Source organism: Pygoscelis adeliae, unplaced genomic scaffold (genome assembly GCF_000699105.1).
Source record: "Pygoscelis adeliae isolate BGI_AS28 unplaced genomic scaffold, ASM69910v1 Scaffold7, whole genome shotgun sequence".
NCBI lineage: Eukaryota > Metazoa > Chordata > Aves > Sphenisciformes > Spheniscidae > Pygoscelis > Pygoscelis adeliae.
The window spans coordinates 2,031,929-2,056,888 of NW_008825268.1; the positions used below are offsets into that span (position 1 = coordinate 2,031,929).

At 44.1% G+C, this 24,960-nt stretch overlaps 1 protein-coding gene across 1 annotated transcript in view; it reads left to right on the forward strand.

Moving 5' to 3' along the window:
- ERBB4 (v-erb-b2 avian erythroblastic leukemia viral oncogene homolog 4) overlaps positions 1 to 24,960 on the forward strand; it is a 580,731-nt gene that overhangs the window by 141,212 nt on the left and 414,559 nt on the right. The window contains exons 2-3 of the mRNA XM_009329670.1: positions 21,176 to 21,352; positions 23,093 to 23,244. Of these exons, the coding sequence (XP_009327945.1) occupies positions 21,176 to 21,352; positions 23,093 to 23,244 (329 nt within the window). The remainder of the gene's footprint in view (positions 1 to 21,175; positions 21,353 to 23,092; positions 23,245 to 24,960) is intronic.

Consider the following 24,960-nt stretch of genomic DNA (forward strand, 5'->3'; position numbering starts at 1 on the left):
GTAGCTTTCTCTCTCCTCTAGTTTTTTTGAGACCTCTTGAATTCAGGGCACTTGAAATTGGGGGTTCACTGAGGTTGCTTCAGGAGCAGAGGTGGATTTGAGCAGTCAGGGGACAAGTGTGAGCCATCTGGGGAGAGAGCTTGAATTCAGCGCAAAATTTGGTCCCAGGTGAGATGCTGTCTTCTGACATACCTCCCTGGTCAGACAGCGATTCTGCATTGACACACAGCATAAGGTCACAGTAATCTGTAGTCAGATACCTGAAGACTGAAGGCAAAATACAATCAGCAGACACTGTTAACGCAGAATACACCTAAAATGAACAAAAGTGTTACCAGAGGTGATTTCCCCTAAGCTATAGATTCTTGTAGAATCAAGTGATCTGGCAATGACAATAATCTGATGGAAAAGAAAGAGAAAATGTCCAAGTTTTCAATTATACTTTGTTTTTATTAAATGCAACAGCCTGCAAAACGTGGAAATCTCTCTTCCTGTCTGCTCTTACACCACAGCAAAGGCTTAAAGTCTGCTCCTACTCCAGGTCTGCTCTTTGCAAGGTGATTCATCTGTGTCGAGTTTGCTGAGTGTCTATAAAATCAAGAGCCTGGCTGAGTAAATTAGAACTGAATGAAAACTTTTTAGTCTGGGGACCAAGAAGATAAATCCATCATAGAAAATGAATCTGAATTTTTGCTGGGTAGCGTTGCTCAGTATTGTTTCATGTTATTTCTTACAAGACTTTATAAAAATTGTAACAATTTCTGTCAGCTGGGAAAAAAGAGATTTTTCCGAAGTTCATACATTTACTTTTTTTTCAAGACCAAGTGAACCTTTGAAAATAATGGCATTACCTCCAGATCTAGAAAATCTAGAAATAGGTTCTTTTCTGCTGTTCTGTGAGCTGTCACTTGTAGAGGTTTTATTTCAGGGTGATTAAAAAGTACATGTGCTTTCCCCCTGTGCACATGCTTTATATCTATTGAGTTGTATCTCAGATCAAACACTGAAATGCATTTGGAGGATTTCACAGTAGAAATGCAAAACACAACCTTTGTTGTCTGTTTAATTTTGAGTTTAAAAAAAAAAAAATTATTTCCTGAAGTTGGGGTTTGAAATGGTACTCAAATACAATGATTCATTTGATCTTCGCTGATTTCTTCAGCAACGACGAAACATGTTAGGAAACCCTCTGCTAGTTTGCCTTTTTATGGTTGAGAATTTCATTGATTTGTGCAATTACAAGGTTGGAAAAATGTGACCAATGTTTGCACACAACGTAATAACAGCCTATAAGAGCGGGAGAGGGAGGGAGATGGTATTGCACAAAATCAATCCTTTCAGTCACAGTTCACTCCTATTAACTGAGTCTTGAACACTTGTAATTGAATATGTGCTTCTATAATTTGCTGAATTGGTGCCTTGGAGCTTGTTCCTGCCAGCACTAAAATTAGCCCCAGCACAGTATTTGAATTCCCCCCCGAAGGAATGGGGTTGTTGGCAGAGCGCTCCCACCCGACAGCGCTGTGTAGTTCTGGTGCATTGGGTCAGCTGCTGTTTAACAGGTTTCTCTTACCTCACTTGAGTGGATTTGGCTCCACGTGAGAGGAGATGGGGGCTTTTAGGAGATGTATGAACAAGTGGGTTGTGAGGCCAGTACTGGGGCATCACTGGGAGAGGAGGGGCAGAAGGAAAGGTGATAAGGAAGAAGGCCAGATAAGGAAGGAGAGGCATTGCTATGAAAAACCTTGAGGGCAAGGATCAGGCGATTGCTGTGGTGAATAACCCTCTCCCTGGAGTGCTGTGCTCAGTATTACCATGTAGCAACAGTGTGAACTCTGGGTACTGTGTGAATATATAACCAGGTAGTCCAGGCCCCTCGGTGGAAATTATCTGCTGAGCTGACAACAAAAAACCTTTTGCAAGGTCTTCGGATCCTCTGTGAATAATTCCACTTTTCTTTTCCCATCACTTTTGGTGGTGTTCTCCACAAGGCGGTACAGTAAGCACAACAACAGAAAGGAAAGCAAAAAGGCAGGGCAATCCTCGAGGTTGTGCATACAACCCTGACGCTTTAGTGAAGCAAAAGTAGTCTGTCTTTAAGAGGAAGATTTGATTTATTCAATGATATTGGACTGGAATTTGTTGATATCTAATATCCTGTGTGCTGGGAATAGCTAGTGAAGGAGTTACAGCCCTGGCCTTTTTCCAAACATGGTTTTGGGGGTGGTTCTGGGGCTCAAGTACACTTCCACAAGGAGAAGAGCCGCGAGATGAGAAAGAATCCGATCAGTGTTCTTAAAATCTATGAGAGGCTAGGTTTTGTGATCAAGTTAGTGCCTTACAGTAAACAGCAGAAGAAAATCACAGATACGCTGTGAGTCATGAAGTAAGATCTTTCCCTTGGAAAAGTCTGCGTTTGCAGTCAGGCAGGCTGGGTGGTGGCAGAGCACTGTTTGTGGGAAGCAAGTTTCATGGGCAGGAGGAGAGTAAGGGTGGTCCAGTGACCATGACGCAGGTGTCTGCCGACTCTGACTTTCAGACTTCGATTTCTCTGCTGCATGTTCCTGGTACATTCAAGATTGAGGTGTGTAAGTGCTGCAGTAAATCAGAGATGTAGTTAGTAGTTTTGTTGTTTTGATAACGAAAGGCAGGCGCCAAAGGAAATGAGTTGCAAACTGTACAGCCCTCCATCGTCCTTTACAGTCACACTTCATGTTAGCTTTTCTGAAAGCATTTCACAATTCTCCTGACTGGTGGCCCAGAATTAGGGAGGACAGTTTTGGATCCAAAAGAAAGATACAGGAGGAGCAAGGGATGTAATTGGAAGAAGACTATGAAAGGGAGGAGCTGCCCAGGTGGGATTTCAGGTTGCATAAACTCTGTTTTACTGTGAGGCATTTAGCTTTTGTTACTTAGCTGTTTTTGTGACTAAAGCATGTGAAACTCTGTGTGCTCAACACCATGGAAGGGGAAGAGGTTTTGGAAAGATGCATCAATCTGACAGCAGGGGGGTATGCGCTGTCATCCCAGGTGGGCAGCACTGTTGGTAAACAGGATTCAGAGAAGATAAAAAGGAAAAGTAATTTTGGCACTGTCATTTCCACTTCTCCCATTTAAAAAAAATCATGCACAAGAACTGCTTTGAAATAAAAAAGCAAGCAGCTGTATAATATTACTACAAAGTACCTGAAGGAAGGATCATGATAGAATCAAACTGCCACGGGTAGAAGCAGTTATGGCTGTGGAAGAATAATCTTGGTGCTTTTCCTACTCAAATACAGGTATGTGGAGGAACATCACAGCATGGCAATGAGGTGATACTTGTCATTTGTGTGACAGAGACAAATTAGAATCCAGCCATCTCAGGGTAGGAACGATTTTCGTGAAAATTAATGACTTGATTAGAAGGAGAAATTAAGCTTCTTCAAGGGGACATGCAAATAAAGGAGGAATCACTAAAACTGTCACCTGATGTAAAGTGAACATTACACAAAGAAAGATCGGTGGGATATTGTACAAAGACAAATTTGATGTGATATTAATCATATAGCGCCAGCGAGAGCAAAGGGGAGAGGGAGAACAAGGATTCAGCGCGGTATGTGTCTGACTTAGGGAGGTGTTTTCTGCTGAAGCTGGGGTTGAGTATCCCGTTCCCAGGTGAGCTGCGTGCATTGTCTGTACCCCTGGGCTGGGGTGCCACTCTCAAGTGGGTTTGCCAGGCCCTGTATTTTTCTGGGTGGTGCTTCCCACTATCTCCAAGCCAAGTGGAAGAGATTTGCCTCCCTTCATCTAGAGGCAAGGGTAATAGAGAATCATTAATTTCAGGAAGTGCTAAATTCCTGAAATTTGCCAATTCAGTGGCAAATTTGCAGAGTATGGTGGTGTCTGTATTGGGTGATTTCTGCAACCTTTCAGGAGGAGTAGGGCCACTGTATTTTAAATGACAAACACTTGTAATCTGTGTTGGGAAGAAGCCCATCAGGCCAAAACTGAGCAAGTATTAAACCCAATTTTGAACTTAGGTTTGTTGCAGTAAGAATCAAATCTACAGGGGCAATTAGTTTCAGGTTTAAGCCCAACCTTACCTTTCTGGGGAAGGAACATGTCTGAGGACAAGCAAGGCAGCTAAACCAAAAGCAGTGCTTTTCTTAAGCAGGAATATTACTTGCATTAATGACTACAGACACGCAAGTAATATGTTCACAGAAGGCCTTGGGTTGAGTTTGAGGGGTGCCTGAGAGGTTTTCTTAAGTTTTCTTTAAGTCCAAATGATCTGTAAGGTATATTTTTCTTTTACTGTCTCCTTTCCTTGGGTGTGGAGAGCCAGAGACCTTTCAGCCTGATGTAGGTAACACAATAGGATCCAAAGCTGTTTATCAAATGCTGTTTTCTCTTGTCTAGCACTACCAGTGGGAAGGAGACTGATGCCCAGCCAGTTCTCTTGATGATGTGTTTTGTCAAATTTAAGTTTGATGGGAATTTGTCATGGCAAAATGAGGGATCTTGCAGAGACGTAACAGAAAATAAAAATCTAGTGCCATGCTCTAGCTGCATGTGACGAAAGGAGGTGCAGAGATAAGCTGCTAAGTTCATGACGTAGTGATCTCTATTTCCTTGGCTGCTGAGCATTACGTAGTGCTGGTGACATTGAGCCAGCTGTGTGCTCTCGGGATGGTGATGCTGGGGATAGGTAGGATGGATTCGTGCTGCTGGGAGGCATATTTTTGTCCCATCTATCTGCAGGCTCTGGCAGAAGCCCTGGAACAGTTATCATACATTGAGACACATTTTTACAACAATATGGCTTAGACTTTTTTAAACATAAGGAATGTGTATGTTACTGAGCATATGATAGCTTTCTCCTGGGAGGTAGTGCTCTGCTGAGGTAGGATTTGTTGCACGACTTTGGGGCAGGGGCCGCCCTCCTTCATTTCCAGTTTTCGCTCTCATGTTCTTGGTCTACCTACTTTAGAAAATGCCGTTTTTACTGTTGGTAAGGAGCCTGAAACACTTGGTTTTCTAGCTGCATCACACCTGTATCACAACAGCCTCCAAACATATTCCCTCCTGGCCAGGCATTGCCACCTTGAATTCCCTCTGCCTGCAAGATGGCTATGGTATGTTCTATTTTGCCAGAAAATACATGTACTTTACTGGTCTGCACAGGACACTTATTTCCCTGAGATAAGGGCAATGGCTCCATGCAAAGCTATGAGAAGCCTTGTGAAAACCAATCTAAGCACGTGTGTGCGGTTTTCACGCTGAGTTTCACATGCATACCTGGAGCTGCTTAGCTGTCTTGCACAAATGCCCTTTGTGTGCTCATATTTAGCATGCAAACTGGATGCATGTTTCTATGCTTTTTCATGCTTTCAGAACTTGATCCTGTAGGGTCACTTTATCCTTTTTTTTTTGTTGTTTGTTTTTAGTAAGATGAAGCCAGCCATGGCTGTCACTCCAGGAGCCAGGAAATACTCTGTTAATAGCAGGGTCTGCTCATTCTCCAGCCAAGGATTTCTCTTGTTCTCCAACAAAAAGCTTTGAAGCCTCCACCTTTTTCCTCTTGTTTGAAAGTAGTCGCTGGGAAAGTCTTCGTATTCCCCATGTATATTTAAACATAAATTGCATCTGACTGCAGTGACACTAATTAAGGCAGAGGCACTCAGATGCAGCCCCTCGTATTCCCATGTATATTTAAACATAAATTGCATCTGACTGCAGTGACACTAATTAAGGCAGAGGCACTCAGATGCAGCCCCCCCCCCCCCCCCCCCCCCCCCCCCGTGGGGAGGGGGGCCAATAAACCCGCTGTGACTGGCAGGTGTTTCGACCACTTTCGACAACTGCAATTTCATAAAGCGTCCTTCTCCTCCTCCTCAATGAGGAGGGGACTGCCAGGCCCTCTCCGGGGCACCTGCTGCCAGGCAGGGACCGGGTGGCTTTGGGGAGCGTGGGGCTGGCACCCCGCACACCCCCCAACCTCCTGGCATCTCGGTCCATCAGGTGTCTTTTCAAGGCTGTTGCCTCCCCTTTGCTGTCAACCGGGATTTCCGCCCCCCCGATATGAAAATATTTTATATTATCCCAGTGATTTTATAATATCCCAGTGATCTGCTCCTGAGGTATTTGACCACATATTACTAAAACTCTGCAAGGGCTAATAATCCTGGAAGTAGTGCGACGCCTTCCTGTGACATTGAAATAATTTAGTAATTTTACAGTACATTTGAATTTCGGCGTCGCTCAGCCGCTCAGTTTCCATTAACTTTGCCTGGAATTTCTTATGTCCGTGCACACAAGCAAAAGTGTCAAGTTTCTCCTTCATGCTCCAAAACGCCACCTGAATCACAATTGTGCTGCAGCTAATTGTTATTAATTAAGCTGTTCCTAGCAGTCCTAGCTGGGTTGCGCTTTTTTTTGTGGTTATAACAAAAAGCAAATGCATTTAGTAAGCACAGTATTAAGGGTGGAAAACAAGGCAGCCCTGCTCCTGGGAACTTCTCTGCGCTCTGCAAGATGGTTTTGGGGTGGGTGTGGGTGTTTTTAAGGATGGGGCCACCATATTGGCAAGCAGTGCAGAGGCATGCTTGTTACCATCAAATTAGCTTCACTGACCTTCGCTGTCATTTACCTGTCACAGGCAGGCAGTTTCAAGGACATTTTGCAACGGGTAAATTTGCACTGAGCTGCTCTGGCCGCACGTGCTCCTGCATCACTTAAGGATGTGGCCGCAGCCAAAGCCCCCTGGCACAAGGTTTGGCTGGGATCACATGCCAGGTGCCCTGTGCCCCCTGCCAGGGCTCCCCCTCCCGCCTCCCTCCCGTTTCCCAGCTTCAACTAAACCAGATCATCAAGTGAAGCGAGCAAGAGGAAGGTATCAATGAAACGGGGGGACCCTGGGAGCGGTTTCCTCACAGAGGGCTTGCGTTGGGAAAATTGCTTCTTGGCCTTTTCTTTTTAATGAGGCTGCTAATAACGTGCCTGTTGCTTTCTACCCGGTGATGAGGAGCAAGGCGCCTGTCATTCATCTGCTTTTCTCGGTGTTTGTTTATGAAAATAAAATCAGGTGGGGACGTCTTCGGGCAGAAGCGCTGTCATCTTCTTTTGAGAGGCAGGAATATGAAGCTGCTTTTGGTCTGTGGGAATATGTCATCCACATCTTTGAAAAAAGCAACCAGCCATCTGCTGCCTTTTCCTTTTTTTCCCCTTGCCTTGGGTTAAGAACCAGAAAACAGATTATTTTGGCACATCACTGGGGCATGTTATTTTAACGGTGAGCTAATGGTTACCACTTGCAGGATTAAGGTGCATGTAAATGTCCTCTTAAGAGGTCAGGAATAGTCTTGGGAATTTTCCGAATTGAAAAGGATCAGGGAGTGGCTTGTGCACAGACATAAGAAATAAGCCCAAGGGCACAGGCTGGTGGTTGCTCCGGATTGCTCAGGTGTAGCCTTGCTGGAGCAAGCAGCATGGAAAGGGAATCCCTTGGAGAAGCATCACAGGTGGTCAGGGTGGGAGTCTTCTGCACCACACCCAGTCTCAGTGATTTTTCTCCTGTCATCCTCTCCGTATGCTACTGGCTGAAGCTTTAATCTGTCCACGGGTCCTGCCGGTGCTGTCACCACTGTTCCTGCGACAGCTCCAGTGTTACACAAGGCATTGCCTTTCCTTCATCCCAACAAATTCCTTGGCATTTTGCTGTTACATGTCCTTTCTTCTGCTGATAGCGTTTGCAGAAAAATGACCAAATATCAGATATCAGCCTGAGCTGGGGCCTGGGAAGTCGGTGAAAGGCTTTATGGCCGTTTGCTGGGTTAAACCCATCACCCTGCTCTTCCAGAGTCTCTTATGACTTCCTCCCAGGACTGCTGTATTTGCCATGGCCTCCTTGATCCTTGGGGGAGGTTTGGCCGGTGGATTTGGGCAGTTCGTTCCCCAGGCAAGGTTTGTGCCCATTCTGTATTGCTGTCTTTTTGCTAAAGCAGCTGTCTTTACAATGTCTGTAGAGGAAACCTGTCTGGCCACTGTGGGGTGGGCATCTCTCTTCTTGCAGGTAAAACAAGAATCAGCCCTCCATGGTTTCTGTACTTCAGCGAAAAAGGGCCAAGAAAATAGCCACCCAAGCTCCAAAAAGACCAACCATATTTTTTACGTATATGTGTATATAGGTGAGAATAACTACATGTGATGTACTGCTGTGTTCCACATAGAGTTAGCAGCAGGGGAAAACCCGTGGGATCGCGGTGTTACTTTTGACTGTTTTGTGTGATGGTGCAAGCGCCGATGTGCATTCGCTGTCTCCGCTTCCTTTTGCCTTCCCCGATTCTCTGCCGAGGGTGTGCAGTTGTGCCGGAATCCGTAGTTATTACGGGAGGCAAGCTCCAGTACTCATTACTCCAGTGATAAACCAGTCCTGCTGTTGCCAAGCGGAGGATTCAAAACTAATGGTGCCTCTGCTCCTAGGATTTACCATTTGAAAGATACTTTATTGCTATCTTGTGACATTTCCCTGCACTTTTATGCTCATTTATGTAACTGTTTTCCTTGATTTATGGCAGGTTTTCTTCATGTGTAACAGTGCCATAAATTGTGCAGCCCTACTTTCAATGGTTATGAATTTGAGATATTCGGTAAACTGTGGGATGAGGGTAAAGGGCGGAAGCCTTTTGAAGAGGCTTTGATCACAACCCCAGACAAAATAACCTGTTCTCTCAGTACAAATCTGAAGCAAGCATCAAAATAAGTTGGCATAGTCTGTTTCTTGACTAGCCAGCTGGTTGTGCTTTTTTTTTTTAGTGCAAAATGTAAGTTATTAATGTATGAGAAAAGGATGCATGAAGCTAAACCCACACAGCCGTGACATTTGTGTGGTGATCCCTGGGAGCTCTGTTACTTGAGGTCTGCAGAGGTTTTCAGAGCAGCAGCAAATTAATGTTGTTATTTTCATAAACCTTCCTCTTTCTCTTCTCTTTCTCTTCATAAACCTGCTTTTTCACATGTTGTTATTTTTTAAGACCCTCAAACAAGCTCAAATTTCCAAGGAGCGCTCAGTGGCCATCAGAGATCCAAAGCCTATCAAAGCCACTGGTCAGGCCAGTGAAATAAAGACCTTGGGTTTTTATTTTGTTGGCATCTTGCTTTGTAGAGGAAGAGAAAGAGCTCGCTTAAAAATTGCTTTCTGAGTTCAGCTGTCAGAGAAGCTTTCTGTTGACCTTTACAAATTGATACCGTCACAATCAATGGACAGAAGTTTAAGGGCAGTCTCTGGGGCAGTGGGGGTGGGAATAAACCCAAACATTTATAAAATATATATGGAGTGCATTTTAAAAAGCCCAACAGAAAGAACAGAAAATATTAACAGGGAGCATATTTGAGCAAACTGATCTATAAAGAATTCATAATACACGATTTTGACAAGTATAGTTACTTAGAACTTAACCTTTTGGGATGATTTCTGAAAGTACAAACAAAAAATAACAAATAAATATGCCTTAGGTTAGTCCAGCGCAGCAATAGGTTGCGCGAGGAAAACAATTAGAGATTTTGAAGTCACTTTGCCAGATTCGACTGCAGGGGAAGTGCGTTTGAGGAGCAATTTCACTGCAACTTTGACTCCCCCCATGCCCCATTGCAGCCTTGGAAATTGAAGCCTTTTACAAAGGCTCAGTAGTAGGACTTGCATGAAGAGGTGCAGGTCAGTCTGTGATTTCAGCCGCCGGCTCACTCATTTTTAAAGAATTCATGAGACAAACTAAGAAGCTCATCAAACATGGACACGCAGTCCTCATCTCTCAGGTAAAATAGGTAGAAACTTCAGCACTGCAGGCGTTTGGCCTGAATATACTGCTCGTATACAATCAGGTTATCAAGTCAAATACAAGTCCTTCATCTATCCGCTCAGCGGAGATTTAATAGCAACCTGTGCCAACAGTGTCAGTGAGGTTAAAAAGTAGTCCCTTTACTTTCTTAACAATGGGAAAAACATCTCAGTGGTAGAGGTATGGTGTTAACATGGGAAAATTTATTGGTGTTACATGGAAGAATTTATTGGGTGCTTAGCATGTGTGAAGGATAGGCTGATTTTATTTAGTTTTTTTATTTCTATTATGTTTAATTTAAATTGTTGAATCCAGGACTCCGTTCAAAACATGCAGGTTTGAGAAGGTGGGAGTTTGGTGTTCACGTGCACCTCTGCTCCTGAGCATGCCTGGCGGCAATGCCGTACGTGCTCAGCAACCTGCATGAAGCTGTTTGTGTGAAACGTGCATGAAGTACAACAGATGAAGGATTGTCTGTGGCAGGTGATACTAGCTTACGATTAGGCTGTATGTTTTTATACGTAGCATATAGAAGTAAAAAGGTTGTTGTATAGACTTTAGTTATTGAAAGTTTGTTTCTCCTGCCTATAAACTGATATCTGAAAGCACTTGGTTTAATAACATATGGGTTTTATTACTTAGTTTAGCCACAGGCGATTAGGAAAAGACAACCATCGCTTTAAAGAAGGGTTGTTTAAGAGAGCACTTTAGATTAATTCTTTGACTCAACGACCTTAATGTATACTCCAGCCACAAACCCCAGGATGTGGTCCCTGTTCCCAGGTCCGGCATGTTTTAGCTCCAGACAAAGTGCGGTGTCCACCCCACCGGCCTGGCCAGCCTCAGCGCAGCCCCTGCCTCTCCCTGCAACTGCAATGCCATTCCCCTCATCTGCAGTACTTCCAGGTCTAAATAATTACCATTTCTGCTGTCTTACATGAGCTGAATTCTTTTGTCTGCTTGACAAGGTTATCGTGTTGCTTGAGAGCCTGTTATTTTCATCAATGAAAAATAAACTGCATGCTGTTTCAACTTAACAGACCTATGCATATTGGCTAAAATAGTGTAATTTCTTTAATCACGTTCTCCTGCATTGCACAGTCACCTTGAAGCAGTTGGGTAAGGCAGCTCTGAAATGTTGGGTTTGCTCTTGCCTGGTCGATGGGGACACCCAAGCCCTGGCATGGCCATCTCAGGTGCTCCCCGTGAGATGTTGGTTTTCTTTATTTCACCAGTATTTTTTTCCGGGGACTCTTTGTTTAAACCCCTCTGCAGTTTTGTCTTGCAGGGTTGCCAGAATTCGGGGAGGTTGTTCTCTCCAAAGCAGTCAATTTCTTTATGTGTTTAAATTTCATAGTTATTTTAATCACTTTATTAGGTGGTATTTGGGTTATGGGATAATTACTAATGTAATGCGACAAAAATTTCTGTGGGAGATCTTGGGGAAATACCTTTTTTATGTTGCGAGTGGCTCATGCTTACCCTGTAACAACACGGCGGTTGCTGTGTGCTTTAGTAGTGACTAATTACGCACAGTTACATTAGCAGATATAAAAGCACCTGTCCCACCTACCCTGTCTGAGCTGTATCTTTTACATAAACGGTGCTTAAATAGTAGTAAGTAGGATTTGAGGGCTTGTGCGCATTTTGCCAAGTGTGTTTTAAATATTGGGCAGGCAGCGAGGACGGCAATCCCGTTTCTATCGCAGCGGCTGCCAATGCTCCCACTGGATTTCTCGGGCTGAGAATCAGGCAGAAGCTGAATGAATGTGCTCCCTTGTGCACGCATAAACTCGGTGTGTTTGTACAATGTTAATTAAAATGCATTTAAGTTGAGTGAATGCTTGCGGTATCAGGGGCCCTCTGGGGAAGGAAGAAAAAAAAAAGGCAGGCAGGCAGGCGAAGGCCCCTGGCTGTCATGGAGCCGTATGAGTCCCGGTGGAGCGGCAGGAGCTGCTGGGGAAGGTGGTCGCTGCCGCAGCACCATGGCAATGCTCTGTGCAAAGCTGAGCACCCCTGGGCCCTCAGGAGAGCACTGCGGGGGGGTGAAGCCCTTCGTGTCTCCAGCAAAGCAGCCTGGTTTGTGAGCTGGGAAGTGATTTCAGGCCAACCTTGCAGCAGATGTTATTGGCATCCCTCGCTAAATTGATTTGTGTTGAAGGCACATGTACAAAACCCAGTCCAAGTGCCTGGCCTCCCTCTGCTCCCTCCACTCCCACCCGTGCATGTGTTCACCTGGTGCTTGCAGTTTGTGCTCCATCATCTTCCCCCCACTCCTTCCCCTGGCATTGAAAAAGCAACCCAAATCCTTCCCACTGCTGAGACCTGTAGAGATTTCCACCACTTTGCCCTGGTAGGGAGCCAGGATACACTGTGATGGCTGTGATGGAGGGAAGCAGGCTGGATGAACCATTACCGCTGTATTCAAGTGGGACTTGAGAAGGGTGAGCGTTGGAAAACGGGGAGAGCAATATTTGCAAACTCTTAGGCCTTCAGCTTGGCACTTCTCTGCGTTTAGCTGCCCAAGAACACGTAGCCTTGTAGTACTCATGATCGTTTATCTGCAGACTTGTTAATCTTAGAAGGTATTGGTGATAGTCTATACTTTTGTACTGTAGGGAAGGATTTTGGTTCTTGGCGTTAAGAGTTAGATTCACAAGCTTAACTTTGGGTGCTGCACTCAAGTGGCCGAACTGGAGACTAGTGCAGGAATAGGCGGTCTGTAATGGTCTTCACCAACAACAGGGAGAGCGATTCCTCCATGTGATGGTTCAGAGCAGCAGCAACATTTGCGTGGACTAACTTGCACGCTGGAGTGGTATTTAATTTCCTCGGGGAGGAAACGTAGGTCAGTTGGAAAAGGGGTGCTGGTGATATTCTTGATCATACTGGGAGTCCCAGTAAGGAGCCCAAACTGGAAACCTGGTAATAGAGAAAGGTCCTGCCAGTGCTCGGAAGTTGGAGGGCAGGGGAGACTGGTGTTGTATTTCAGAGCTTTTTGAAAACCTTTTCATTGTCTCAAAACAAGGACTTACCTGAACTAAGCTAGGTGCTGGAAGCAGAGACTACTCAAATCTTTCTTAGATAACGTCTATTAATTGCTTGTTTAGGTTATATATTTCATTGGGAACTAAATTGTAAATGCTGAAGATATTTCAATAAATTACTTTTTGCATCCTGCATCCAGTAAGAAAATCCTACAATCCTTCTAAGCTACCATGCCATATAAGTGGCTGTAAAAGAAGTCTTTAGTTTCAAATGCTTTTTTTATCACAACTTGCGTGCAGGTAATTTGCCAGTTTGACCACCACAGCCAGCGAGCACCTCCTCGGAGCTGGCGTGATGGGGATGGCAGTGAGTGGCATGGGGCCACGTGTCACCTCTGTTCTTTGGGTTCCCTGCCAGCTTGGAGGCTTATCCACTGCCTCCTTCTCGGAGCAAGCACTTCCAGATTCACAGCAAGACCTCAAGGAGAGCCAGATGATAGAGCAGATGGCAGATGACTAATTTGGCAGTTAGATGAGTGGAAATTGTTTGCTTTAATTGCTTGTCAAGTCCGGTACCTACATTATAGTTAAGAAGCAACTATTTACCCTCAAAATAGAATGAAATGAGGAAAGAAAATGTGTGTGTGTGTCTGTCTGTCTGTGTGTGTGTGTGTGTCTGTGGAGAGTAGGGAGAAAAAGGAAAGGACAAGTACCCAGAGGAAATAATTTGGTACAAAGGCTTTGGGGGGGGAAGAACCATTGGCAAAGCCTCTTGATTTAATTTCTGCTTTTTTTTAGTGGTAACTGTGTGACATAGGTCCTGCAGTACATTTTTCCCCTTTTGTCCTTTCCAGTTGCTGTATCATAATATATATGTGAGGAAACTAAAAGAGAAACAATGCTGGAAATATTGGCGTAACGCAAGCAGATGACAATGGCTTGACGTGGTCAGCACAGGCAATTATCCTTGAAATGTCGCAGTATAAATCTAGTCAACGCTTTGATGCCGTTTTTTTGGTTGGTATGAACAGAAGTGCTACATTGGTAAAATATGCTGTGTAGCATCCACCAAACAGATTTTGGAGAGCTCGGTGCAAGGAGAGGGTGCCATCAGCTCAGGAAAGTGTTATCACACGTAACTAATCCTTCTTGATGAAGTTACAATCACTGCCAGTCTTTACTGTGCCTATTTGTGTTCCTGTTCATAAAATTGGGAAAGATCTTCCCTTCGTAGGTGGCATCTCATGAGCCTCTGCTGGAAGTGGGACCACCCTGATAAAACACATTCCTGCAACTTTTCTGGAAGTGCTGAGGAAACTTTTACAATGGCATATGAAATGATATTTGGGGGTTTAGCAAGCAAATTTCAGGGAATTAATGCTTTTGGTCCTTTGTGCTATCAACCCAGGGACCTCTTCTACATGCTTGTCAACACTTCCATAGAAGTGTTTCAGTGTCCTTTTAGCACTGCAGATTAAAGTCTGGATGAAAATTATAGGTTTTTTTTTTTATTTTTTTTTTTTTTTTTATTTGACTTTATTGTGCAGTTGTGGGAGGGCTTAACTTGGAAATTAAAATAAATAATAGCACTCCCAGGCTTGTGTTTCTGGGCCGTTTGCATGCAGGTATAAGGGATTAAAGCCATGATGGTGTGGCTCACAGCCGCCGTGGGCCAGCCCATACTGTGTCACCTCATCATGATGACACCCTGACGGACTGAATGGTGGCTGGATGGCAATGCTGAGCTTCTCCTCTCCTGGCCATGCGGCTGTCCAGGCGTTCATGGCAGTTGGGTTCATTGCATGCAATTGGATTCCAGTGGGATGATAGTTTTCTAGCACAGAGCAGACCTCATGGAAGGAAAGCACTTGTGCCAGCTGAGCTTTTAATTAGGAGTACAGAGAAAATTATACTCTCTTTCATTACAGTCTTTCACCTAGGGAAAGCAAGCCTCTAATTTTAAAACACTGTCCAAAACCACTGGGTTTACAGGAAAATGGCTGGTGACCTCAAGGAGTGTTTTCTTCTTCTAGGAGACATCTGCAAGACTGTCAGTGCAGGCGGTCCCTCCTTTCATTAGGACGTGCCTAATTGCAAGAAAATTCGGGGCTTTTGCAGCTCATTCAAGGAGAGCTGTAAAATAATAATGAAAGGATTAAAAGTGTGTTTACCCCTTCTGTGTGCGTACATGATAGGGTGCCCGGGCTGTTGCTGAGAGCGCGGAGCATAATGAAATGAATGGGGGCTGCTGTGGCATTGCTGGTAATTAATTGCTCCTTAAGGGGCTCGAGTATTTCCCCCATCTGGGGGCCTTAACAAATTGCCATGAGTGTTTGCAATTATTAATAAACAGTTACGTTAGCTGCCTTTCAAGAAACCCTGATGATGGTGGCGTCTGTAAAAATTAGCTAATTAAGTAAATAAGCAGGAAGTACGGGAAAATAATGTGTTAGAAAGAGGTGCTGGTTGTTGTTGGGCTTGTCCTGACCGGCATGAAGGAACGTGTGATTCTCTTTTCATAAGCACGCTCCTGAAACCAGTGAGTCCGAGAGTTTAAGCCTCCTCTTGCGTTTTCGGCCTGTTTGACAAACCGGTTGACAAAGGGAGGTTGTGCTGCATTCAGGCAGAGGCTGGGGCTGGGCACACGCCCTGCTCTGCCGTGTCCTTGCCAAGGAGATAATAGTAAATGTTTTATGATTCAAAAGAATATATCCAGATGCTCAAGATAACTCCCTTGGAGTTGGCAACGAGGATGCCTCATCACTACTTTGCTGAATGTGCTTTGGGAGAGGAGCGAGACACTGGTATTTCAGGCAGGGGTGACGACACCGGAGATGATGGGATTCACTCTTCCTGAATAACTCCAAATGTAGGCAGATCCGGAGAGGGGTCGAATAAGAAATCAAACAAGTTGACCTCCTTCCAAAAGTTAGTTCATTTGTTGAGCTGCGAGGATTATAAAATCCATTAGTATTACAAGAAACAGAACTAGACTGAGTCAAATGTAATTTCTTAATTTAACTTATAGATTTATCATCAACAGAGCAGACCAAAATAATGGCCTAAAAAGCAGAAGCTAAAGGACATTTTTAAATGCCTCTGCTATTTGCTGCCTTAGAGTGAGCATCCGAATGATTTGGCTTTGTTATGAAAAAAATGTCAATGGGAAATTAATTTCCAAATCATGTGCATGAATATTGATGAAAAACGTAAGTTCAGTTCAATACAGATTATTATTACTGCTGTAATTGGGGCCATTAGGAGCTGAAGCTCTTCTCTGTCGCTTTAGGTAGCTGGTAATAAGTAAACAACTGAACGTGAAGTGTGAATATGTGAATAATGCCTGAAATCCACTTTTGTGATGGCCAAGCAGCACTCTGCCCCAGCAACCACCCGAAATCGCCCACATTTGGGGTGTAGATGAGAAGCAGCCATGGGTTGGAGGGCTGGCAGCCTGGCTGGTCGCCGTCACCACCGGTTTGGGGCTTCCCAGATGGGAAGGTGCACATCCTTCAGCTTCAGGATAACATTAGTGGTGGGTGTCTCTGGGCACGTACACATGCATGCTCTGCAAGGTTTGTTGCCAGAATATGGAAAGAGAGGAAATGGCCAAGCGCGTGTTGGTGGAGAGATGTGTTTGAGAGCTTCACGGCATGCTGGTAATCTGGTACAGGCTGTCAGTCAACAGCTTGCTGGGGTTTCCATCTGGGAAAATGTAAGGGGATGTCAGATTTTCCTGGGCGTGCATTTAAACGGCACTGAAGGGTTTCCCTCATTGAGATGCCTCTGTAAGACCCCCTGAGCAAGTCGGGAGTATACGTGCTCAGAGATGCTCGACAGTGAGACAAGCTGCAGACTGGAGGCACATCTTAAGCTGGTACTTTTTTGATCTCTGTTAGAGGTAGGGGAATTAGTATTTTTTATTAACCAGGAGAGGTTAACTCTGAGGGACTGCTTTTGACACACAATCTTCATTTTCTTGCCGCTCATCAGTTTCTGGGGCTATATAAAATAATGTGTCTAACAATATACAACAAAGTGCTTTGAATAGAGTTTATGAAATATAGATTATGGTGGTTTTCCATGGCATGACAAAGAAATACATTTTGTTGTGCTCATGTTTATGCCTATATACAGCTGGAGCATCCCTGAAAATATGTGTTATTTTGGCACTTAATTTTAAAGAGCTGCTACAACACATAGATGCCTGTTGCTGTTCCAAGAGATGAGCAGGAGAGTGAAGGGGATATGTTCACGCCCTGTGTCAAGCTCAGGGGCAGAGGGACTGGGGATCCTATGCGACTCCTGCTCAGCTCCCACCTCACACACGGTTGCTGTAGTGCTTCTTAACTATTTTGGCAAATCAGACCCAGAACGATTATTTTTGCCCTGGAGCAGCTGGGAACTGCCTCCTGTGGCTCAAAATGGGGGGATAAAACTTACTGTTGACTACCAGTTCACAACCTGCTTTCTGGCCTGTGTCCCTCCCAGGCTTGGCTCCCTGGTGTGTGCGGGTAAGCAGGAGCACCTTTGTAATTGTACATGGCAGCAGCATTTCTCCCTCATGGCAGGAATGGCTTTTTACCCTATTAGTTGTATTTTGCCTTAAAAAAACCCCAACAGCATATCTAATCTCTCTGTTTTAAAGGAGACTCTGTGAAGGATGGAGGTACTGTCCCAGCTTTATCCTCCTGCAAGTGATGATTGATCTAATCTGCTTTTCTTAAATACTTCTGTAGTTTACTCTTTTGTATTTTGAATCTGGATCAATTATTAGGTGCATCAAAAGTATATGTTCAAAACCTGTGCTGTAAAGCTGAGGCACAGAGAGATTAATGCCTTATTATAATAATGGATTATTAATGATCCATGTTTATACCCACGTTTGCTTTGGGACTTCAAGTCCTTCCTCAGGTCAGGGCGCTCTCCCCCTCCAAGTACTGTTTCTGCATTGGCTGCACTGCTGGTTGGATACCGATGGCAAAAAATCTGCACTGCTGCACCCCCCGACTGATGTAGGATAGTCTCACTTTCAGTATACGACTTGATTTGAGGCAATCTGTAACCGATTTCTTTTTTTTTTGTTGAGGGGAGATGACCTATCAGGACCGTACAGAGCTGCAAAAGCCAAGCCAGGCCATGCAATGGTTGGGAGGATTGACACTGGGCAGTGACTTTCCCTGGTTTCCCAGATTTTGTGGCAGAGCAGGCTGGGAGGAGCAGGGTTGCATGTACCTTCTGCCACATATCAGGCAGGCAGCAGAGGCCCAGGTGTGAGCTGGAACAAGGAGATGTTTTGTGTAACAGAGGACCAGAGGGGATTTCTTTTTTTAAGACAGAAATTAAATGCTTGGAATTACTATGAGATAAATTTAAAGGATCAACATTATTTCTTCTAAGTTTGCTTTTAAGATTTTATTTATCCAAAAGAATTGATTTCCATAGCAATATCAAAAGCTGGGAGTAGTTACTGCAATGGTTTGGTTGTACAAAATTAATCTTATTCGAATAGAACCTGCAGCCCCGGCTTACGTCTGGGCTGGCTTCACCCCCGTTGAATCCTCTTGCAAGAGCAGGCTCCAGGTGTTCTGTCTCCTTACAGCAACAAATGGCTGAATTAGCTTTCATGAAACGTTTAATGGGTGTGCAACATGAAATGCCAGTGTTGCAGTATATAGCTTTATTAGCTGAGCTGCTGGAATTGTTTTCTGAGCTATGTTGATCCTTAGCACCGATTGTGAAATGGAACAGAAATTATTTATTAGTCCTCGGGAGCCTTAAGACAGAATAATACTTATTTGGCTGGAAACACAGTCAATCTTGTTATAGATGCTGCTGCTTTTAAGGAAAAAACAAACAAACTGATTTTGTGATCGGTAGCAAACATTTTTGAAGTCTTCTGGCAGGGACAGGCGTGCGTTTCCCTGAAGGGTGGAGATATGTGTATGGCAGATCTCGAGGTTGTTCCGAATAAAACTTAAATATGAACTAGGACAGGGCTTTGTATTTCAAAAAGAAAGATGTGCCATCCCCTAACAGCAGTAGTTAATCCTTCCAGGTGTTCCCAGTCCAGCAGAGCTGTGTCAGGTCCCAGTGGGACCATGTCTTTCCATCTTGGGAATCCCCAAAAATGGTTATTAAAAGTATTATAAACAAAATCTTGTTTAGATATGTTTTACTCTTAAGTGGTAAGGTTTTATGAGAAAACTTTCAAAATGTGAATGTTCATGCTTTAAATTAAGCCTTGAAATGAGGTAGTAGTTTTTATTTTAAAACACAAGCAAACCAGCCAGTTTTGTTTTTCTGCAACACAGTGTAATGAATATGTGTCAACTATTTCAAGTTTTTAAACTTAGTGAGGACTTTGAAATTTTACTTTTAACAGGTCATAGAAAGAAATATCCCTTACAATATTTCCTTTGGTATCTAGACCACATGTGTATATGGAAAAGCAGTCCTATGCAGTGCCTGTTCAGCTTTGGTCCATGCTTTTTAGCTGCTGGAAACACGAACACCCAAAAATTATCTGATAAAACCTTCATCGCGTGAATGGCTCGCCATGAAACCAGCTCTTGCTATCCCTCCCCGGTGGGGGGTTACAGTTCAGGAGGAACAGATTTCTGCTGCTGTTTTTAGGGCAGAGGGAGTTTCCTTTGGAGAAAACTTTGAGCAGTTCATGGGTTTCTGGCTGCCTCCCGAAGCCCTTCACTAAGAGGCTGCTTGAAGCTCGAATCGCCCTGGCACAAGAGCAGATTGCTCTGCAGCAGAGAGACTGCAGCAGGGAACAGGGATGAGAATTGTTCCCATTTCTATTAAAAAAAAAGGGGGGGGGAATGTAGTAAGTAAACAGTCAATAATAGTAGTATTCAAAAACCTAATTTTTTTTATATTTAAAAAAAGGACCTGCATCATTCAAAAGAGCATTTTTTAGCCAATTTTACTGATTATGTCTCCAGTCATGGAGAGTTTTGTTGATATTGATCTAATCTAGGAGTGTGAATGGCTCCAGAAATGCTATTCTGGTCTGGCTCATGTTTTGCCTAATATAATGCCCATTTCAAAAATTTGGATATATTCAGATTAATTTGCTTGCAGGTAAGAACAACCCACAAGGTGTTAGTAATCAGGAAAAGTAAGTGCATGCAAAAAAAGCCCAGCCCCACACTTGACCATTTAAGTAGCATTGCTGTCCTAGTAGGCTGAGAGCAGTGTGAAAAACTGCTGTTGTAAAATGCTGCTTCTGTGTTTCTTTTCCGCATTCATTTTTGTTATTGCCTGATGCACGGCAAGGTAATAGACTGAGGAGAGCTGTGATTCTGCAGTAGCTTTGAACTGGACTTCAAAATTTAGAATAGAGTAGTATAATATTAAAGGACATCTTCTGAAAACGAACTCCTAACTCATGTGACACATCTCCATCATACGTTCAGATCACAGTCTGGTGACTTGTGGAAAGACGCTATGTTTTTTGCTATTGACTTTCCCCTATTTAATTGCATAAAGCTGGGAAGAGCTAGGGTCTTAAGGAAAGTGATGGGGAAAACAACGTTGGGTACAAGCCTTCTGGTCAGGTTGCTCTTGGTTTGTCCAACAGACCCTTCTGAGCATCAGCTGAATAGGGAAAGTGTTGGATTACCCAGGTCAGCTTGGATGCATGAGTCTTTCCAGCCTCATGTCCTTCAGTCTGTGGCTGGCACATCCCTATTCAATGTCCGACTCTGTCATTGGCAGAGCTAGTAGGGACTTTGCTGAGACCTGGGTTCTGGGGTCAACTAGTTTTGCACTTTTCGTGCATTTCTGCATTTTCAGCCTTTCTGCACATTTGGCAGTAAATACCAGCACTTCATCCCATTTGGTGAGATGTGAATTGCTGAGATTATCGTGGACCATATTTGTACCTTCCCACCTCTGCTGCAAGTAACTTGTGCTGGGTTTTTTTGCAGGACCCAATCCTGTGAATAATTCATATTTTTGTTACAATTACCTGTATCCCTGTATACAAACCTTATTTCCTTCTCTGTTCCTGTGCCCCTCTTCTGTACTGATTCTGATTGTGTTTAGCTGCTGGAAACACAACACCCAAAAATTATCTGATAAAACCTTATACAGATTACCTGTATCCCTGTATACAAACCTTATTACAATTACCTGTATCCCTGTATACAAACCTTATTTCCTTCTCTGTTCCTGTGCCCCTCTTCTGTACTGATTCTGATTGTGTTTAGCTGCTGGAAACACAACACCCAAAAATTATCTGATAAAACCTTATACAGATTACCTGTATCCCTGTATACAAACCTTATTTCCTTCTCTGTTCCTGTGCCCCTCTTCTGTACTGATTCTGATTGTGTGTCCTGTGGTTTCTTGCAGTGTGTGCTGGCACCGAGAACAAGCTGAGCTCCCTCTCTGACCTGGAGCAGCAGTATCGGGCCCTGCGCAAGTACTATGAGAACTGTGAGGTAGTTATGGGCAACCTGGAAATCACCAGCATTGAGCACAACCGAGACCTCTCCTTCCTGCGGGTAAGCAATCCTTTTCTCGTGGGAAGTAGCCACGGATGGCTCCCACCAGCTCCACTGCAATATAAGAGGATAATAAAATGTCACAGATGTGCAGAGAACAAGAGCAATGGCATTGCTGTGACAGATGTTCTGAGTACGCATCGTTTAGGTTTACCCAGAACTTTGGGGAGAAAGCCATGTCACTATGCGGAAAGGTGACACCTTGCAGGTCTCTATCACTGTGTGTTGCCAGCAGGTACGGAGGAGGTAAGGTAAGGTTTAGGAAGGTCAGAGAATCATGCAGATAAGCACTGGAGGCTTGGAGAAGCTAATCCTAATAAAATGCTATATACGGGCTGGTTGATAGACTATGCAAGGGAAGAACTCTGGGCAACATTTGTGGAGCGTTTAAGAAAAAAGAAAAAAAAGTTGGTTGCTGAATGAACATAAAACCCTCTGTGTACGAGACTGGAGATATGAGCCGAATTGAACTTCCAGCATCCAGAGGAGGGAGATCTGTGACAGATGAAGGCTGTCCAGCCACTGTGGAGCCTGGGTTGTGTGCTCCCTCAGCCCTCCCTACTTCAAAGTTTGAGTAACTATCATGCTTTTGGGTTTGTGAAGGAATGTTTCAGTGTGGTTTGTGCGTTCCCTGTTAACATGCTCACAATCATAAAGAAGGAAAGGTGAATGCCGAATTAAAAGAATTTAAGCCCACCATTATTTGGCGTTCCAAAACTAATTATGTTTGAAGAAATATCCCAGTAAAGGAGTGATCCAGTGCACTCAGGTGGGCATCTGAGGATGCTGCAGGCGATGTGGCTGCAACATGGAAGAAACTGGTATGTAGTATGAGGGCCATGGTAGAAAAGGCAGCCCATGGCAGTGTGGTTGCAGGCTGTGCTGGTCATACTCTCCAATAGAAGAAGTCAAGCTGTGACACAGATAAGGGTTTACACTGCTCGTATCATATGGCATCACTCACATATATTTCTGCAAAATGTTAATGTCATGTTTCAAGATGCATATCTGTATGTAACTGGCATTTTCATAAAAAGCACACGGGGGAGTGGCAGCTTTAAATCCAGCAGCAGGAAGAGGGTGGCAGGAGTCAGCCCCAGCAGGTTGTGTTACACTCAGTCATTTGGTTTGCCGGGTCTTGGGTGAACCTAGTGCTCAATTTCAGTTTGTAAAAATGTGAACTTTCCATTACAGGTTCTAACGAAGGCAAAGCTGATTAACCAACAGCATGTTTAGCTCTGCTTCATGTTAAATTTGTTCGGGATTTCACAGGATTTCCATTCTATATGTTGGCCTATATTTACTCAAAGCGTATACCAGGCTGCTAAAAGATCTGCAAGCAAAATTCAGCTACCAGATATGTCTGGAGTAGTTTGGGGTGCTAATTGCACTCAGACTAACAGGTTGCCTGTTAATTTGAGTGATGAATGCCTAGGAAGTAAATGCTATCTATACATTTCACAGTTGTGACAGGTGGGGAAATCACATAAGCTTGTGCTGCACAACACCCAAAAATTATCTGATAAAACCTTATACAGATTACCTGTATCCCTGTATACAAACCTTATTTCCTTCTCTGTTCCTGTGCCCCTCTTCTGTACTGATTCTGATTGTGTTTAGCTGCTGGAAACACAACACCCAAAAATTATCTGATAAAACCTTATACAGATTACCTGTATCCCTGTATACAAACCTTATTTCCTTCTCTGTTCCTGTGCCCCTCTTCTGTACTGATTCTGATTGTGTGTCCTGTGGTTTCTTGCAGTGTGTGCTGGCACCGAGAACAAGCTGAGCTCCCTCTCTGACCTGGAGCAGCAGTATCGGGCCCTGCGCAAGTACTATGAGAACTGTGAGGTAGTTATGGGCAACCTGGAAATCACCAGCATTGAGCACAACCGAGACCTCTCCTTCCTGCGGGTAAGCAATCCTTTTCTCGTGGGAAGTAGCCACGGATGGCTCCCACCAGCTCCACTGCAATATAAGAGGATAATAAAATGTCACAGATGTGCAGAGAACAAGAGCAATGGCATTGCTGTGACAGATGTTCTGAGTACGCATCGTTTAGGTTTACCCAGAACTTTGGGGAGAAAGCCATGTCACTATGCGGAAAGGTGACACCTTGCAGGTCTCTATCACTGTGTGTTGCCAGCAGGTACGGAGGAGGTAAGGTAAGGTTTAGGAAGGTCAGAGAATCATGCAGATAAGCACTGGAGGCTTGGAGAAGCTAATCCTAATAAAATGCTATATACGGGCTGGTTGATAGACTATGCAAGGGAAGAACTCTGGGCAACATTTGTGGAGCGTTTAAGAAAAAAGAAAAAAAAGTTGGTTGCTGAATGAACATAAAACCCTCTGTGTACGAGACTGGAGATATGAGCCGAATTGAACTTCCAGCATCCAGAGGAGGGAGATCTGTGACAGATGAAGGCTGTCCAGCCACTGTGGAGCCTGGGTTGTGTGCTCCCTCAGCCCTCCCTACTTCAAAGTTTGAGTAACTATCATGCTTTTGGGTTTGTGAAGGAATGTTTCAGTGTGGTTTGTGCGTTCCCTGTTAACATGCTCACAATCATAAAGAAGGAAAGGTGAATGCCGAATTAAAAGAATTTAAGCCCACCATTATTTGGCGTTCCAAAACTAATTATGTTTGAAGAAATATCCCAGTAAAGGAGTGATCCAGTGCACTCAGGTGGGCATCTGAGGATGCTGCAGGCGATGTGGCTGCAACATGGAAGAAACTGGTATGTAGTATGAGGGCCATGGTAGAAAAGGCAGCCCATGGCAGTGTGGTTGCAGGCTGTGCTGGTCATACTCTCCAATAGAAGAAGTCAAGCTGTGACACAGATAAGGGTTTACACTGCTCGTATCATATGGCATCACTCACATATATTTCTGCAAAATGTTAATGTCATGTTTCAAGATGCATATCTGTATGTAACTGGCATTTTCATAAAAAGCACACGGGGGAGTGGCAGCTTTAAATCCAGCAGCAGGAAGAGGGTGGCAGGAGTCAGCCCCAGCAGGTTGTGTTACACTCAGTCATTTGGTTTGCCGGGTCTTGGGTGAACCTAGTGCTCAATTTCAGTTTGTAAAAATGTGAACTTTCCATTACAGGTTCTAACGAAGGCAAAGCTGATTAACCAACAGCATGTTTAGCTCTGCTTCATGTTAAATTTGTTCGGGATTTCACAGGATTTCCATTCTATATGTTGGCCTATATTTACTCAAAGCGTATACCAGGCTGCTAAAAGATCTGCAAGCAAAATTCAGCTACCAGATATGTCTGGAGTAGTTTGGGGTGCTAATTGCACTCAGACTAACAGGTTGCCTGTTAATTTGAGTGACGAATGCCTAGGAAGTAAATGCTATCTATACATTTCACAGTTGTGACAGGTGGGGAAATCACATAAGCTTGTGCTGTGAAATACATAGCCTTGGTGCAGCTGGACTAACGTTTCCCACCACATTAGACAGGCAGCAGATAGATATCTCCTGCACGGGCAAGATCCCCACACTGATTCAGGCATCGCTGGAGTTTCAGATGCTTCCTGAAACCCCTGACTGGGCCATCGTGCATGGCTAGAATTCGTCATGGATGGTTCTCCTGCTTTGGCTTTCCTTCCTTCTTACGCTGCC